Source organism: Oncorhynchus mykiss, chromosome 11, assembly GCF_057628025.1.
Source record: "Oncorhynchus mykiss isolate SJ-2025 chromosome 11, ASM5762802v1, whole genome shotgun sequence".
Lineage (NCBI taxonomy): Eukaryota > Metazoa > Chordata > Actinopteri > Salmoniformes > Salmonidae > Oncorhynchus > Oncorhynchus mykiss.
Window position 1 is genome coordinate 27,315,001 of NC_143032.1, and position 18,204 is coordinate 27,333,204.

At 48.9% G+C, this 18,204-nt stretch overlaps 1 protein-coding gene across 4 annotated transcripts in view; it reads right to left on the reverse strand.

Moving 5' to 3' along the window:
* Positions 1-18,204, reverse strand: part of mpp7a (MAGUK p55 scaffold protein 7a) — a 304,718-nt gene that overhangs the window by 87,177 nt on the left and 199,337 nt on the right. For 2 of the 4 annotated variants that reach the window (XM_036935252.2, XM_090189801.1), the window contains 2 exons: positions 13,238-13,434; positions 9,421-9,485 (listed from right to left, as the gene is read on the reverse strand). In XM_036935252.2, coding sequence (XP_036791147.2) covers positions 9,421-9,485; positions 13,238-13,434 — 262 coding nt within the window. Of the gene's footprint in view, positions 1-9,420; positions 9,489-13,237; positions 13,435-18,204 lie in introns of all 4 variants that reach the window. The other 2 variants (XM_036935250.2, XM_090189800.1) reach the window with 1 other exon arrangement.

An 18,204-nucleotide genomic window follows, 5' to 3' on the forward strand; every position in this document is an offset into this window, starting at 1 on the left:
GGGTACTCTCTTCGGTCGCTGGACTTTATTCTGCTAACTGTTCCAAATGTCCGAACTGAATTTGGTAAAAGGGCTTTTATGTACTCTGCGCCATAGTCTTGGAACACCTTACAAAATACTTTTAAACTGGAAGAACTTGAGGCTTTTGAGGCTGATTCCCTGACCTGTCAATGTTTTTAATTTGCTGTTTTATACTCCTGTGAATTCAATGGTTTTTACTAGATTACTTGTAGATTTTCATGTTGTCTGTCTGTCATTTTTTTGCAATGACTTGGTGCTGCCTATCTTGGCCAGGGCGCTCTTGAAAAAGAGATGAGCCCTCAATGAGCCCTTCCTGGTTAAATAAAATAAAATAGTAGGTAGGCCTATGCACTCCCGGGCCCACCCATGACTGCGCCCCTGCTCAGTCATGGGAAATCCATAGTTTAGGGCCTAATTAATTTATTTCAATAGACTGATTATCTTATATGAACTGTAACTCAGTAAAATCTTAGAAATTGTTGCAAGTTGCATTAATATTCTTGTTCAGTACATACAATTGAAGTCGGAAGTTTTAGATACACCAGTTTTTCACAGTTCCTGACATTTAATCCTAGTAAAAATTCCCCGTTTTAGGTCAGTTAAGATCACTTTATTTTATTTCTTAATTTTAAGGATGTGAAATGTCAAAATAATAGTAGAGAGAATATTTCAGCTATTATTTCATTAATCACATTCCCACTGGGTCAGAAGTTTACATACAATCAATTAGTATTTGGTAGCATTGCCTTAAAATTGGTTAACTTTGGTGAAACGTTTTGGGTACACTTCCAAAAGCTTCCCACAATAAGTTGGGTGAATTTTGGCCCGTTCCTCCTGACAGAGCTGGTGTGACTGAGTCAAGTTTGTAGGCCTTCTTGTCATACACACTTTTTCAGTTCTGCCCACAAATCTTCTATAGGATTGAGGTCAGGGCTTTGTGATGGCCACTCCAATACCTTGACTTTGTTGTCCTTAAGCCATTTTGCCACAACTTCGGAAGAATGCTTGGGGTCATTGTCCATTTGGAAGACCCATTTGTGACCAAGCTTTAACTTCCTGACGGATGTCTTGAGATGTTGCTTCAATATATCCACATCATTTTCCTCCCTCATGTTGCCATCTATTTTGTGAAGTGCACCAGTCCCTCCTGCAGCAAAGCACCCCCACAACATGATGCTGCCACCCCCGTGCTTCACGGTTGGGATGGTGTTCTTCAGCTTGGAAGCCTCCCCCTTTTTCCTCCAAACATAACGATAGTCATTATGGCCAAACAGTTCATTTTTGTTTCATCAGACCAGAGGACATTTCTCCACAAAGTACGATCTTTGTCCCCATGTGCAGTTGCAAACCGTAGTATGGCATTTTTAAGGATGTTTTGGAGCAGTGGCTTCTTCCTTGCTGAGCGGCCTTTCAGGTTATGTCGATATAGGACTCGTTTTACTGTGGATATAGATACTTTTGTACCCGTTTCCGCCAGCATCTTCACAAGGTCCGTTGCTGTTGTTCTGGGACTGATTCTTCAAAGTTGCCTCCCTTTGCCTTGATGGCAGCTTTGCACAATCTTGGCATTCTCTCAACCAGCTTCATGAGGTAATCACCTGGAATGCATTAGTAGGTGTGCCTTGTTAAAAGTACATTTGTGGAATTTCTTTCTTTCTTAATGCATTTGAGCCAATCAGTTGTGTTGTGACAAGGTATACAGAAGATAGCCCTATTTGGTAAAAGACCAAGTCCATATTATGGCAAGAACAGCTCAAATAAAAGAGAAGAGGAATACACACCTCCTCGGCTGAGAGGCAGTGTGTACAAACAGTACACCACAAACATTTAGACACGCACGCATGCTGACATGCCTAAGAGGAACTGTGTACACACACTCTGAAAAGCTAGGATGTCTGGGGCTGCATTAGGGAAATAAACACTTTGGGAGTCGAGACAGTTGGTTTCTATCTAAAGTGTTCATTACCTTATAATTTCTCTCCCTCGTTGTCTCTGTCCCTCTCTCTCTCGGTGTCGCTGTCCCTCTCTCGGTCTGTCCCACTCTCTCTGTGTCTCTGTCCCTCTCTCTCTCTCTGTCTGTGTGTCTCTGTCCCTCTCTCTGTGTGTCTCTGTCCCTCTCTCTGTGTGTCTCTGTCCCTCTCTCTCAGTCTGTCCCTCACCATCGGTGTCTCTGTCCCTCTCCATCGGTGTCTCTGTCCCTCTCCATCGGTGTCTCTGTCCCTCTCCATCGGTGTCTCTGTCCCTCTCCATCGGTGTCTCTGTCCCTCTCCATCGGTGTCTCTGTCCCTCTCCATCGGTGTCTCTGTCCCTCTCCATCGGTGTCTCTGTCCCCCTCTCTCTGTGTCTCTGTCCCTCTCCATCGGTGTCTCTGTCCCTCTCCATCGGTGTCTCTGTCCCTCTCCATGTGTCTCTGTCCCCCTCTCTCTGTGTCTCTGTCCCTCTCCATCGGTGTCTCTGTCCCTCTCCATCGGTGTCTCTGTCCCCCTCTCTCTGTGTCTCTGTCCCTCTCCATCGGTGTCTCTGTCCCCCTCTCTCTGTGTCTCTGTCCCTCTCCATCGGTGTCTCTGTCCCTCTCTCTCTGTGTCTCTGTCCCTCTCCATCGGTGTCTATGTCCCCCTCTCTCTGTGTCTCTGTCCCTCTCCATCGGTGTCTATGTCCCTCTCCATCGGTGTCTCTGTCCCTCTCCATCGGTGTCTCTGTCCCTCTCTCTCTGTGTCTCTGTCCCTCTCTCTCTGTGTCTCTGTCCCTCTCCATCGGTGTCTCTGTCCCCCTCTCTCTGTGTCTCTGTCCCTCTCCATCTGTGTCTCTGTCCCTCTCCATCGGTGTCTATGTCCCTCTCCATCGGTGTCTATGTCCCTCTCCATCGGTGTCTATGTCCCTCTCCATCGGTGTCTATGTCCCTCTCTCTCTGTGTCTCTGTCCCTCTCTCTCTGTGTCTCTGTCCCTCTCCATCGGTGTCTCTGTCCCTCTCCATCGGTGTCTCTGTCCCTCTCCATCGGTGTCTCTGTCCCTCTCCATCGGTGTCTCTGTCCCTCTCCATCGGTGTCTCTGTCCCTCTCCATCGGTGTCTCTGTCCCTCTCCATCGGTGTCTCTGTCCCTCTCCATCGGTGTCTCTGTCCCTCTCCATCGGTGTCTCTGTCCCTCTCCATCGGTGTCTCTGTCCCTCTCCATCGGTGTCTCTGTCCCCCTCTCTCTGTGTCTCTGTCCCCCTCTCTCTGTGTCTCTGTCCCCCTCTCTCTGTGTCTCTGTCCCTCTCCATCGGTGTCTATGTCCCTCTCCATCGGTGTCTATGTCCCTCTCCATCGGTGTCTCTGTCCCCCTCTCTCTGTGTCTCTGTCCCTCTCCATCGGTGTCTCTGTCCCTCTCCATCGGTGTCTCTGTCCCTCTCCATCGGTGTCTCTGTCCCTCTCCATCGGTGTCTCTGTCCCTCTCCATCGGTGTCTCTGTCCCTCTCCATCGGTGTCTCTGTCCCTCTCCATCGGTGTCTCTGTCCCTCTCCATCGGTGTCTCTGTCCCTCTCCATCGGTGTCTCTGTCCCTCTCCATCGGTGTCTCTGTCCCTCTCCATCGGTGTCTCTGTCCCTCTCCATCGGTGTCTCTGTCCCTCTCCATCGGTGTCTCTGTCCCTCTCCATCGGTGTCTCTGTCCCTCTCCATCGGTGTCACTGTCCCCCTCTCTCTGTGTCTCTGTCCCCCTCTCTCTGTGTCTCTGTCCCCCTCTCTCTGTGTCTCTGTCCCCCTCTCTCTGTGTCTCTGTCCCTCTCCATCGGTGTCTATGTCCCTCTCCATCGGTGTCTATGTCCCTCTCCATCGGTGTCTCTGTCCCCCTCTCTCTGTGTCTCTGTCCCTCTCCATCGGTGTCTCTGTCCCTCTCCATCGGTGTCTCTGTCCCTCTCCATCGGTGTCTCTGTCCCTCTCCATCGGTGTCTCTGTCCCTCTCCATCGGTGTCTCTGTCCCTCTCGCTCTCTCGCTGTCCCCCTCTCTCTCTGTGTCTCTGTCCCTCTCTCTCTGTCTGTCTCTGTCCCTCTCGCTCTGTCCCTCTGTCTCTCTCTGTGTCTGTCTCTGTCCCTCTCTCTCTCGGTGTCTCTGTCCCTCTCTCTCTCTGTGTCTCTGTCCCTCTCTCCCTCTCCCTCGGTGTCTCTGTCCCTCTCTCGGTGTCTCTGTCCCTCCCTCTCTCCGTCCCCGTCCCTCCCTCTCTCCCCCCTCTCCCCGTCTCTCTCTCCGTCACCTCCTCTCTCCCCATCTCTCTCTCCGTCCCCATCCATCCTTCTCTCTCCATCCCCCCGTCTCTCTCTCCGTCTGTCCCCCTCTCTCTCCATCTGTCCCCCTCTCTCTCCATCTGTCCCCCTCTCTCTCAGTCTGTCCCCCTCTCTCTCAGTCTGTCCCCCTCTCTCTCAGTCTGTCCCCCTCTCTCTCAGTCTGTCCCCCTCTCTCTCAGTCTGTCCCCCTCTCTCTCAGTCTGTCCCCCTCTCTCTCAGTCTGTCCCCCTCTCTCTCAGTCTGTCCCCCTCTCTCTCCGTCTGTCCCCCTCTCTCTCCGTCTGTCCCCCTCTCTCTCCCCGTCTGTCCCTCTCTCTCCGTCTGTCCCCCTCTCTCCGTCTGTCCCCCTCTCTCCGTCTGTCCCCCTCTCTCCGTCTGTCCCCCTCTCTCTCCGTCTGTCCCGCTCTCTCAATCTGTCTGTCCCGCTCTCTCAATCTGTCTGTCCCGCTCTCTCAATCTGTCTGTCCCGCTCTCTCAATCTGTCTGTCCCGCTCTCTCAAATCAAAATCAAATTTTATTTGTCACATACACATGGTTAGCAGATGTTAATGCGAGTGTAGCGAAATGCTTGTGCTTCTAGTTCCGACAATGCAGTAATAACCAACAAGTAATCTAACTAACAATTCCAAAACTACTGTCTTGTACACAGTGTAAGGGGATAGAGAATATGTACATAAGGATATATGAATGAGTGATGGTACAGAGCAGCATAGGCAAGATACAGTAGATGGTATCGAGTACAGTATGTACAAATGAGATGAGTATGTAAACAAAGTGGCATAGTTTAAAGTGGCTAGTGATACATGTATTACATAAGGATACAGTCGATGATATAGAGTACAGTATATACGTATGCATATGAGATGAATAATGTAGGGTAAGTAACATTATATAAGGTAGCATTGTTTAAAGTGGCTAGTGATATATTTACATCATTTCCCATCAATTCCCATTATTAAAGTGGCTGGAGTTGAGTCAGTGTCCGTGTGTTGGCAGCAGCCACTCAATGTTAGTGGTGGCTGTTTAAAAGTCTGATGGCCTTGAGATAGAAGCTGTTTTTCAGTCTCTCGGTCCCAGCTTTGATGCACCTGTACTGACCTCGCCTTCTGGATGATAGCGGGGTGAACAGGCAGTGGCTCGGGTGGTTGATGTCCTTGATGATCTTTATGGCCTTCCTGTGACATCGGGTGGTGTAGGTGTCCTGGAGGGCAGGTAGTTTGCCCCCGGTGATGCGTTGTGCAGACCTCACCACCCTCTGGAGAGCCTTACGGTTGAGGGCGGAGCAGTTGCCGTACCAGGCGGTGATACAGCCCGCCAGGATGCTCTCGATTGTGCATCTGTAGAAGTTTGTGAGTGCTTTTGGTGACAAGCCAAATTTCTTCAGCCTCCTGAGGTTGAAGAGGCGCTGCTGCGCCTTCTTCACAATGCTGTCTGTGTGAGTGGACCAATTCAGTTTGTCTGTGATGTGTATGCCGAGGAACTTAAAACTTGCTACCCTCTCCACTACTGTTCCATCGATGTGGATAGGGGGGTGTTCCCTCTGCTGTTTCCTGAAGTCCACAATCATCTCCTTAGTTTTGTTGACGTTGAGTGTGAGGTTATTTTCCTGACACCACACTCCGAGGGCCCTCACCTCCTCCCTGTAGGCCGTCTCGTCGTTGTTGGTAATCAAGCCTACCACTGTTGTGTCGTCCGCAAACTTGATGATTGAGTTGGAGGCGTGCGTGGCCACGCAGTCGTGGGTGAACAGGGAGTACAGGAGAGGGCTCAGAACGCACCCTTGTGGGGCCCCAGTGTTGAGGATCAGCGGGGAGGAGATGTTGTTGCCTACCCTCACCACCTGGGGGCGGCCCGTCAGGAAGTCCAGTACCCAGTTGCACAGGGCGGGGTCGAGACCCAGGGTCTCGAGCTTGATGACGAGCTTGGAGGGTACTATGGTGTTGAATGCCGAGCTGTAGTCAATGAACAGCATTCTCACATAGGTATTCCTCTTGTCCAGATGGGTTAGGGCGGTGTGCAGTGTGGTTGAGATTGCATCGTCTGTGGACCTATTTGGGCGGTAAGCAAATTGGAGTGGGTCTAGGGTGTCAGGTAGGGTGGAGGTGATATGGTCCTTGACTAGTCTCTCAAAGCACTTCATGATGACGGAAGTGAGTGCTACGGGGCGGTAGTCGTTTAGCTCAGTTACCTTAGCTTTCTTGGGAACAGGAACAATGGTGGCCCTCTTGAAGCATGTGGGAACAGCAGACTGGTATAGGGATTGATTGAATATGTCCGTAAACACACCGGCCAGCTGGTCTGCGCATGCTCTGAGGGCGCGGCTGGGGATGCCGTCTGGGCCTGCAGCCTTGCGAGGGTTAACACGTTTAAATGTCTTACTCACCTCGGCTGCAGTGAAGGAGAGACCGCATGTTTTCGTTGCCGGCCGTGTCAGTGGCACTGTATTGTCCTCAAAGCGGGCAAAAAAGTTGTTTAGTCTGCCTGGGAGCAGGACATCCTGGTCCGTGACTGGGCTGGATTTCTTCCTGTAGTCCGTGATTGACTGTAGACCCTGCCACATGCCTCTTGTGTCTGAGCCGTTGAATTGAGATTCTACTTTGTCTCTGTACTGACGCTTAGCTTGTTTGATAGCCTTGCGGAGGGAATAGCTGCACTGTTTGTATTCGGTCATGTTACCAGACACCTTCCCCTGATTAAAAGCAGTGGTTCGCGCTTTCAGTTTCACGCGAATGCTGCCATCAATCCACGGTTTCTGGTTAGGGAATGTTTTAATCGTTGCTATGGGAACGACATCTTCAACGCACGTTCTAATGAACTCACACACCGAATCAGCGTATTCGTCAATGTTGTTGTCTGACGCAATACGAAACATGTCCCAGTCCACGTGGTGGAAGCAGTCTTGGAGTGTGGAGTCAGCTTGGTCGGACCAGCGTTGGACAGACCTCAGCGTGGGAGCCTCTTGTTTTAGTTTCTGTCTGTAGGCAGGGATCAACAAAATGGAGTCGTGGTCAGCTTTTCCGAAAGGGGGGCGGGGCAGGGCCTTATATGCGTCGCGGAAGTTAGAGTAACAATGATCCAAGGTCTTTCCACCCCTGGTTGCGCAATCGATATGCTGATAAAATTTAGGGAGTCTTGTTTTCAGATTAGCCTTGTTAAAATCCCCAGCTACAATGAATGCAGCCTCCGGATGAATGGTTTCCAGTTTGCAAAGAGTTAAATAAAGTTCGTTCAGAGCCATCGATGTGTCTGCTTGGGGGGGGATGTATACGGCTGTGATTATAATCGAAGAGAATTCTCTTGGTAGATAATGCGGTCTACATTTGATTGTGAGGAATTCTAAATCAGGTGAACAGAAGGATTTGAGTTCCTGTATGTTTCTTTCATCACACCATGTCACGTTAGTCATAAGGCATACGCCGCCGCCCCTCTTCTTACCAGAAAGTTGTTTGTTTCTGTCTGCGCGATGTGTGGAGAAACCCGTTGGCTGCACCGCTTCGGATAGAGTCACTCCAGTGAGCCACGTTTCCGTGAAGCAAAGAACGTTACAGTCTCTGATGTCCCTCTGGAATGCTACCCTTGCTCGGATTTCATCAACCTTGTTGTCAAGAGACTGGACATTGGCAAGAAGAATGCTAGGGAGTGGTGCACGATGTGCCCGTCTCCGGAGTCTGACCAGAAGACCGCCTCGTTTCCCTCTTTTTCGGAGTTGTTTTTTTTTTGGGTCGCTGCATGGAATCCACTCAGTTGTCCTGTTTGTAAGGCAGAACACAGGATCCGCGTCGCGAAAAACATATTCTTGGTAGTACTGATGGTGAGTTGATGCTGATCTTATATTCAGTAGTTCTTCTCGACTGTATGTAATGAAACCTAAGATGAGCTGGGGTACTAATGTAAGAAATAACACGTAAAAAAACAAAAAACTGCATAGTTTCCTAGGAACGCGAAGCGAGGCGGCCATCTCTGTCGGCGCCGGAAGTATCTGTCTCAATCTGTCTGTCCCGCTCTCTCAATCTGTCTGTCCCGCTCTCTCAATCTGTCTGTCCCGCTCTCTCAATCTGTCTGTCCCTCTCCCTTTGTCTGCTCAAGCCACTTGTTTCCCAACTCAGCCCTCTCTGACTATCAGTCTGTGTTGTGAGTTCAGTGTGTGTGTGTGGTGCAGTCTTGTTCACACACAGTAAAACATTAATATATGTAAACCAGAGTGGTGGTAGGCTAGCAGGAGGTTCATCTACAGCTCTGAGATTGAGGCCCTATCACATCCTCACATACAGCCTACTTCCTATCATTCATTATTTATTCAACCTTGCAGAATAGCATTTATAGTGGATAGGGAGAGGTAGGCAGCCCCACATATCCAACCAGAGGGCAGCCCCACATATCCAACCAGAGGGCAGCCCCACATATCCAACCAGAGGGCAGCCCCACATATCCAACCAGAGGGCAGCCCCACATATCCAACCAGAGGGCAGCTCCACATATCCAACCAGAGGGCAGCCCCACATATCCAACCAGAGGGCAGCCCCACATATCCAACCAGAGGGCAGCCCCACATATCCAACCAGAGGGCAGCCCCACATATCCAACCAGAGGGCAGCCCCACATATCCAACCAGAGGGCAGCTCCACATATCCAACCAGAGGGCAGCCCCACATATCCAACCAGAGGGCAGCTCCACATATCCAACCAGAGGGCAGCCCCACATATCCAACCAGAGGGTAGCCCCACATATCCAACCAGAGGGCAGCCCCACATATCCAACCAGAGGGCAGCTCCACATATCCAACCAGAGGGCAGCTCCACATATCCAACCCCATCAACACCAGGAGGGGGGGGGGGCAGACATTTGCCGAGACGAGCACCAGTACGGCAGCCTTCAAGTGTTTCAGAGTGTAGGAATTGTGCCTGATGGTTAATCAATCAGATAGGGTTTACATGAGCCTAGAGGTTGGTAGTCTCCTGATACCCTTCCCCATGGACTTCCTTTCAGGAGGCCTGGCTCTAAGGCTGTGAGTGTGTGGCTGTGAGTGTGTGGCTGTGAGTGTGTGAGGCTGTGAGTGTGTGAGGCTGTGAGTGTGTGAGGCTGTGAGTGTGTGGCTGTGAGTGTGTGGCTGTGAGTGTGTGAGGCTGTGATACATTCTTACATGATCTTCTGTTGGAGATCTTCTGGGGCTGAAGAACACTGGCGGCAGGACGACGCAGAGCAAACCTCCTGGAGAAAAAAGAGGAAGAGAGGAAAGTGGGAGGAGAGAGACAGGATAGGAAAGAAAGAAGATAGAAGAGGAAAGAGGGAGGAGGAGAGGGAGGATATGAGAGGAAAGCGGGAGGAGGAGAGAGAGACAGGATAGGAGACAAAATTTGGAGGAGAGAGAGAGAGAGAGGGGGGTAGGAGAGGAAAGAGGGAGGAGAGAGAGGATAGGAAAGGAGGGAGAGAGACGATAGAAGACGAAAGAGGGAGGAAAAGAGAGGAGAGGAGAGCGAGAGGAGAGAGAGAGAGAGGAGAGGAAAGGAGAGAGAGACAACAAGGAGAGAGAGTCAGGAGAGACAGATGGAGAGGAGACAGAAACAGCGAGGAGAGAGACAGGAGGAGAGGAGAGAAAGACAGCGAGGAGAGAGGAGGGGAGGAGAGAGAGACAGAGAGAGAGGAGGGGAGGAGAGAGAGACAGCGAGGAGAGAGAGGAGGGGAGGAGAGAGACAGCGAGGAGAGAGAGAGACAGCGAGGAGAGAAAGACAGCGAGGAGAGAGAGAGAGACAGCGATGAGAGAGAAGAGAGGAGAGAGACAGCGAGGAGAGAGACAGCGAGGAGAGAGAGACAGCGAGGAGAGGAGAGACAGCGAGGAAGAGAGAGACAGCGAGGAGAGGAGAGAGAGAGACAGCGATGAGAGGAGAGAGACAGGAGAGGTGAGAGAGAAAGCGATGAGAGGAGAGAGACAGGAGAGGTGAGAGAAAGCGAGGAGAGAGACAGCGAGGAGAGGAGAGAGGAGAGAGACAGCGATGAGAGGAGAGAGAGTCAGCGATGAGAGGAGAGAGGAGAGGAGAGAGAGACAGCGATGAGAGGAGAGAGACAGGAGAGGTGAGAGAGAAAGCGAGGAGAGGAGAGAGGAGAGAGACAGCGATGAGAGGAGAGAGAGTCAGCGAGGAGAGGAGAGAGAGTCAGCGAGGAGAGAAGAGAGGAGAGAGAAGAATCCCAATAAAACCATCAGCTTTCACAGTCCCACTAGGATTAATAAACCCTTTCTGGTATAATACCTAGAAACATCCTTAAATATCCATCACGTTCATTCTTTAGGTTAAAACAAATGAAAGAAGAGGAGCGAGAGGGAGAAAGATAGAGAAAAAGAGTGGCAGGAATAAATGTGAAGGATTTAGATTTTTTGGGGGGGCAATTTTTTTTCTCTGCACTCGTTGATGTTCAGACGGAGCCAAGAAACTGCCCCAGTCCTCCAGACCAGTCCTCCTGCCCAGTCCTCCAGCCCAGTGTTGCACATCAGCAGCCATCTGTGCTTGCCACTGATGTGTGATTTTCCATCCACTCCCCTTCCAAAGTGCTATCATTTTCTGTCATGACTCATTTTGGGCCAGACGCGCACGGAAATCCAAAGTATTTTGGCAGCACCAGGTAAGAGGGGAGGCGGGTAGAAGGAGGGAGGGAGGAGAGGGGGAAAAAGGAAAGAGAAAGAAATAGTCATTCCTTTCATTGTGATGGCAGTGAAACACTCCAAGCCTGGACAGGGCTTGTAATGGGGGTGGCAGACAGACAGGTAACACTACCGTTCAAAAGATTGGGGTCACTTTGAAATGTCCTTGTTCTTTAAAGAAAATCACATTCTTTGCCCATTATAATAACATTAAATTGATCAGAAATACAGTGTAGACATTGTTAATTTTGTAAATGACTGTTGTCGCTGGAAACAGCAGATTTTTAATGGAATATCTACATAGGTGTACAGTGGCCCATTATCAGCAGCCATCACTCCTGTGTTCCAACGGCATGTTGTGTTAGCTAATCCAAGTTTATCATTTTAAAAGGCTAATTGATAATTATAAAAGCCTTTTGCAATTATGTTAGCACAGCTGAAAACTGTTGTCCTGATTAAAGAACCAATAAAACTGGACTTCTTCAGACTAGTTGAGTATCTGGAGCATCAGCATTTGTGGGTTCGATTACAGGCTCAAAATGGCCAGAAACAAAGTACTTTCTTCTGAAACTCGTCTGTCTATTCTTGTTTCTGAGAAATTAAGGCTATTCCATGCGAGAAATTACCAAGAAACATGAAGATCTCGTACAACGCTGTGTACTACTCCCTTCACAGAACAGCGCAAACTGGCGCTAACCAGATTAGAAAGAGGAGTGGGAGGCCCAAGTGCACAACTGAGCAAGAGGACAAGTACATTGGAGTGTCTAGTTTGAGAAACAGATGCCTCACAAGTCCTCAACTGGCAGCTTCATTAAAAAGTACCCGCAAAACACCAGTCTCAACATCAACAGTGAAGAGGCGACTCCGGGATTCTGGCCTTGCAAAGAAAAGAGTTGCAAAGAAAAGACATATCTCAGACTGGCCAATAAAAAGTAAAGATTAAGATGGGAAAAAGAACACAGACACTGGACAGAGGAACTCTGCCTAGCAGGTCAGCATCTTCACTGTTGACGTTGAGTCTGGTGTTAAGAAATTGCTTTTCTTTCAAAACAAGGACATTTCTAAGTGACCCCAAACTTTTGAACGGTAGTGTATATAGACAGGTCTTGTAATGGGGGTGGCAGACAGACAGGTATATAGACAGGTATTGTAATGGGGGTGGCAGACAGACAGGTACATAGACAGGTCTTGTAATGGGGGTGGCAGACAGACAGGTATATAGACAGGTATTGTAATGGGGGTGGCAGACAGACAGGTACATAGACAGGTCTTGTAATGGGGGTGGCAGACAGACAGGTACAGTGCCTTGCGAAAGTATTCGGCCCCCTTGAACTTTGCGACCTTTTGCCACATTTCAGGCTTCAAACATAAAGATATAAAACTGTATTTTTTTGTGAAGAATCAACAACAAGTGGGACACAATCATGAAGTGGAACAACATTTATTGGATATTTCAAACTTTATTAACAAATCAAAAACTGAAAAATTGGGCGTGCAAAATTATTCAGCCCCCTTAAGTTAATACTTTGTAGCGCCACCTTTTGCTGCGATTACAGCTGTAAGTCGCTTGGGGTATGTCTCTATCAGTTTTGCACATCAAGAGACTGACATTTTTTCCCATTCCTCCTTGCAAAACAGCTCACGCTCAGTGAGGTTGGATGGAGAGCATTTGTGAACAGCAGTTTTCAGTTCTTTTTGAAATATCCAATAAATGTCGTTCCACTTCATGATTGTGGCCCACTTGTTGTTGATTCTTCACAAAAAAATACAGTTTTATATCTTTATGTTTGAAGCCTGAAATGTGGCAAAAGGTCGCAAAGTTCAAGGGGGCCGAATACTTTCGCAAGGCACTGTACATAGACAGGTAGGGGGGAGAGGAGGACAGGGGGAGAGGAGGACAGGGGGTAGGGGGATAGGAGGACAGGGGGTAGGGGGGGAGAGGAGGACAGGGGGTAGGGGGGGAGAGGAGGACAGGGGGTAGGGGGGGACAGGAGGACAGGGGGTAGGGGGGACAGGAGGACAGGAGGACAGGGGGTAGGGGGGACAGGAGGACAGGGGGGAGAGGAGGACAGGGGGTAGGGGAGACAGGAGGACGGAGGACAGGGGGTAGGGGGGACAGGGGGGACAGGAGGACAGGGGGTAGGGGAGACAGGAGGATAGGGGGTAGGGGAGACAGGAGGACAGGGGGTAGGGGAGACAGGAGGACAGGGGGGAGAGGAGGACAGGGGAGAACAGGGGGGAGAGGAGGACAGGGGGTAGGGGGGAGAGGAGGACAGAGGTAGGTTGTGTGGGTTGGTTTTTGGTCCATGGGTAGCTCACTCACCTCTCCTGGAACTGTTTGGAGGGGATGAGGCCTGCGCGAGGGTTGGCATGGCCATCTTGTTTAGCCTGCCACCAGTTGACATCATCCTGGCTCATGATCTGAAGGATATCTCCCCTCTTGAAGGCCAGGCCCGCCTCCTTACACGGGATGGCTTTGTCCTCCGCTGGGTCGTAGTCAAACAGTGTCTTCACAAACATCTGGAGAGAGATGGGAGGAGGAGGTTGAGAGAGAAAGACAGAGAAGTTATAAAAAGGACGACAGCGGTTTCTTCATGTTACCTTTTGTCTCCTCTCCCCACTAGTCACCGTGGCAACATCAAGGTAGGCCGTCGCTACGAAGATCTAAACCTGCCCGGCTTCGGAACCAGATCAGACACACTTCACTGTTGCTTAATGTGATTGGCCATGAAAGGTCAACACAATCAGGAGTTTGTCTATTACCTGCCTGAAGCCATTGGCTCTAGTCTCTCTGGGTTATTCCATCAACATGGCCTATGTCCCAAATGGCACCATATTCCCGACATAGTGCACTAGTTTGACCAGGACCGATAGGGCTCTGGTGAAAAGTAGTGCACTGTAGGGAATGGAGGAGGAACACCCCCACATACTAAAGTCTGTCAGCTGTCTTTGAGCGTGGCGAGAGTTTAACATCTCCTGAGTCACAGACTCTAAATGTGACTCCTACTTCGTTCTGCTTTGTGATCTGGGCTGATTCGCAGGTCCAAATTAACTTCGGTAATCTTTCCCTACTGAAGAGGGAAACATATTTTGCAGAGATGGGCTAATTTATCTTGGCAGTCAGCGGAGGGACACAGCGCGTCATCAACAGAAGTAAGACCTGGGAGAGAGAAAGGAGCCGAGACTTGGACAACTTTCCCTTTATAGGGAAAACAACTCACTACATCCTCACTCCAAGACGCTAAAGCAGTCACAGTAAATTACCAGTCCTTAGCCACTGGTGAATACAGACAGACAGACAGGAGACAGACAGACAGGGAGACAGACACAGACAGACAGGGAGACAGACAGACAGGAGACAGACAGACAGACGACAGACAGACAGACGACAGACAGAGACAGGAGACAGACAGGAGACAGACAGAGACAGGAGACAGACAGGAGACAGACAGGAGACAGACAGAGACAGGAGACAGACAGAGACAGGAGACAGACAGAGACAGGAGACAGACAGACAGAGACAGGAGACAGACAGACACAGGAGACAGACAGACACAGGAGACAGACAGACAGAGACAGGAGACAGACAGACAGAGACAGGAGACAGACAGACGACAGACAGACGACAGACAGACGACAGACAGACAGAGACAGAAGACAGACAGAGACAGGAGACAGACGACAGACAGACGACAGACAGACGACAGACAGAGACAGGAGACAGACAGAAGACAGACAGAGACAGGAGACAGACAGACAGAGACAGGAAACAGACAGACAGAGACAGGAGACAGACAGAGACAGGAGACAGACAGAGACAGGAGACAGACAGAGACAGGAGACAGACAGACAGAGGAGACAGACAGACAGACAGAGACAGGAGACAGACAGACAGACAGAGACAGTAGACAGACAGAGACAGGAGACAGACAGACAGACAGAGACAGGAGACAGACAGAAAGAGACAGGAGACAGACAGACAGAGGCAGGAGACAGGAGACAGACAGAGACAGGAGACAGACAGAGACAGGAGACAGACAGAGACAGGAGACAGACAGACAGGAGACAGACAGACAGGAGACAGACAGACAGAGACAGGGGACAGACAGAGACAGGAGACAGACAGACAGGAGACAGACAGAGACAGACAGAGACAGGAGACAGACAGAGACAGGAGACAGACAGAGACAGGAGACAGACAGAGACAGGAGACAGACAGAGACAGGAGACAGACAGAGACAGGAGACAGACAGAGACAGGAGACAGACAGACAGACGACAGACAGAGACAGGAGACAGACAGACAGGAGACAGACAGACAGAGACAGGGGACAGACAGACAGGAGACAGACAGTCGGACGACAGACAGAGAGAGACAGGAGACAGACAGACAGGAGACAGACAGACAGACAGAGACAGGGGGGTAACGTCTCTGTATGTGTCAGGGTGATTTAAGGAGGGCTACGTTGCCATGTGGTGAAATTATGTATCAGATGGGGACACTTTGTTTGGGTCTGAGCAAGGAGGAAACACACTTTCTGGCTCTACAGCCTAACAGCAGTATAAACCAATACATCCTTGCTGAAAGCTCCTGCTTCGCTCTCCCTCTCCTCTCCTCTGGTCCATCTTTCTTTTTCTCTCTACAGTTTTACACATGTGTACCCAATTAGCCCGCACTTCAATGTATTTATTATAGCCAAGGAAAGAGAGTAAACTAGCTCTTCTCAGAGGGGAGTCTGAAGTTCTGGCAGCGATACACAGGTTCAGATTGATATCTGAAATGACCATATTAAAACCATTAAACTATGACAGAGAGAACAACCCAGCCCTCCTCCAACCCACCCACATGCACCCTGTGTTCTGACAAATGGTGTTCCAGCTTGTCTTTTGACCTGAGGCTCAGCTAGGGGACATACTTCCCCAAGCCTCCTCTGTAATTGATAAATGTCTATGAACGACCATACATCACAACTATGAGTTGGAGAATACAGGATACAGCCAGACGGGAGGATTTTCAGTTAAAACAGCCACCTAACCTTACAAGCAACTACATTTACAGTACACATAAACCTACAAAACAAACACAAATCTCACATTCACACTCACACCAACACATACATGAGTGTTACTGTGGGCAGCTCGACCCTGTCAGATACACACTCATACAGGAGGAACTGGAATCAAACATGGATTGTACAATAGTACCCACAAGATCCTATCAAACCCTCCCAATCAACCTAGCCATTCCTCTGCCTATATACCATAGATTTCCCATTGAGTTGATGAGGAATGTGTCGACTCCAGGAACCATATTGATAAAGAGTAGGAGTGCTGACAGTGTAATGAACTAACTACATGTAGCTTGCTGACAGTGTTGGGGAGTAATGAACTAACTACATGTAGCTTGCTGACAGTGTTGGGGAGTAGTGAACTAACTACATGTAGCTTGCTGACAGTGTTGGGGAGTAGTGAACTAACTACATGTAGCTTGCTGACAGTGTTGGGGAGTAGTGAACTAACTACATGTAGCTTGCTGACAGTGTTGGGGAGTAGTGAACTAACTACATGTACAGTGCCTTGCGAAAGTATTCGGCCCCCTTGAACTTTGCGACCTTTTGCCACATTTCAGGCTTCAAACATAAAGATATAAAACTGTATTTTTTTGTGAAGAATCAACAACAAGTGGGACACAATCATGAAGTGGAACGACATTTATTGGATATTTCAAACTTTTTTAACAAATCAAAAACTGAAAAATTGGGCGTGCAAAATTATTCAGCCCCCTTAAGTTAATACTTTGTAGCGCCACCTTTTGCTGCGATTACAGCTGTAAGTCGCTTGGGGTATGTCTCTATCAGTTTTGCACATCGAGAGACTGACATTTTTTCCCATTCCTCCTTGCAAAACAGCTCGAGCTCAGTGAGGTTGGATGGAGAGCATTTGTGAACAGCAGTTTTCAGTTCTTTCCACAGATTCTCGATTGGATTCAGGTCTGGACTTTGACTTGGCCATTCTAACACCTGGATATGTTTATTTTTGAACCATTCCATTGTAGATTTTGCTTTATGTTTTGGATCATTGTCTTGTTGGAAGACAAATCTCCATCCCAGTCTCAGGTCTTTTGCAGACTCCATCAGGTTTTCTTCCAGAATGGTCCTGTATTTGGCTCCATCCATCTTCCCATCAATTTTAACCATCTTCCCTGTCCCTGCTGAAGAAAAGCAGGCCCAAACCATGATGCTGCCACCACCATGTTTGACAGTGGGGATGGTGTGTTCAGCTGTGTTGCTTTTACGCCAAACATAACGTTTTGCATTGTTGCCAAAAAGTTCAATTTTGGTTTCATCTGACCAGAGCACCTTCTTCCACATGTTTGGTGTGTCTCCCAGGTGGCTTGTGGCAAACTTTAAACAACACTTTTTATGGATATCTTTAAGAAATGGCTTTCTTCTTGCCACTCTTCCATAAAGGCCAGATTTGTGCAATATACGACTGATTGTTGTCCTATGGACAGAGTCTCCCACCTCAGCTGTAGATCAATGCAGTTCATCCAGAGTGATCATGGGCCTCTTGGCTGCATCTCTGATCAGTCTTCTCCTTGTATGAGCTGAAAGTTTAGAGGGACGGCCAGGTCTTGGTAGATTTGCAGTGGTCTGATACTCCTTCCATTTCAATAGTATCGCTTGCACAGTGCTCCTTGGGATGTTTAAAGCTTGGGAAATATTTTTGTATCCAAATCCGGCTTTAAACTTCTTCACAACAGTATCTCGGACCTGCCTGGTGTGTTCCTTGTTCTTCATGATGCTCTCTGCGCTTTTAACGGACCTCTGAGACTATCACAGTGCAGGTGCATTTATACGGAGACTTGATTACACATAGGTGGATTGTATTTATCATCATTAGTCATTTAGGTCAACATTGGATCATTCAGAGATCCTCACTGAACTTCTGGAGAGAGTTTGCTGCACTGAAAGTAAAGGGGCTGAATAATTTTGCACGCCCAATTTTTCAGTTTTTGATTTGTTAAAAAAGTTTGAAATATCCAATAAATGTCGTTCCACTTCATGATTGTGTCCCACTTGTTGTTGATTCTTCACAAAAAAAATACAGTTTTATATCTTTATGTTTGAAGCCTGAAATGTGGCAAAAGGTCGCAAAGTTCAAGGGGGCCGAATACTTTCGCAAGGCACTGTAGCTTGCTGACAGTGTTGGGGAGTAGTGAACTAACTACATGTAGCTTGCTGACAGTGTTGGGGAGTAGTGAACTAACTACATGTAGCTTGCTGACAGT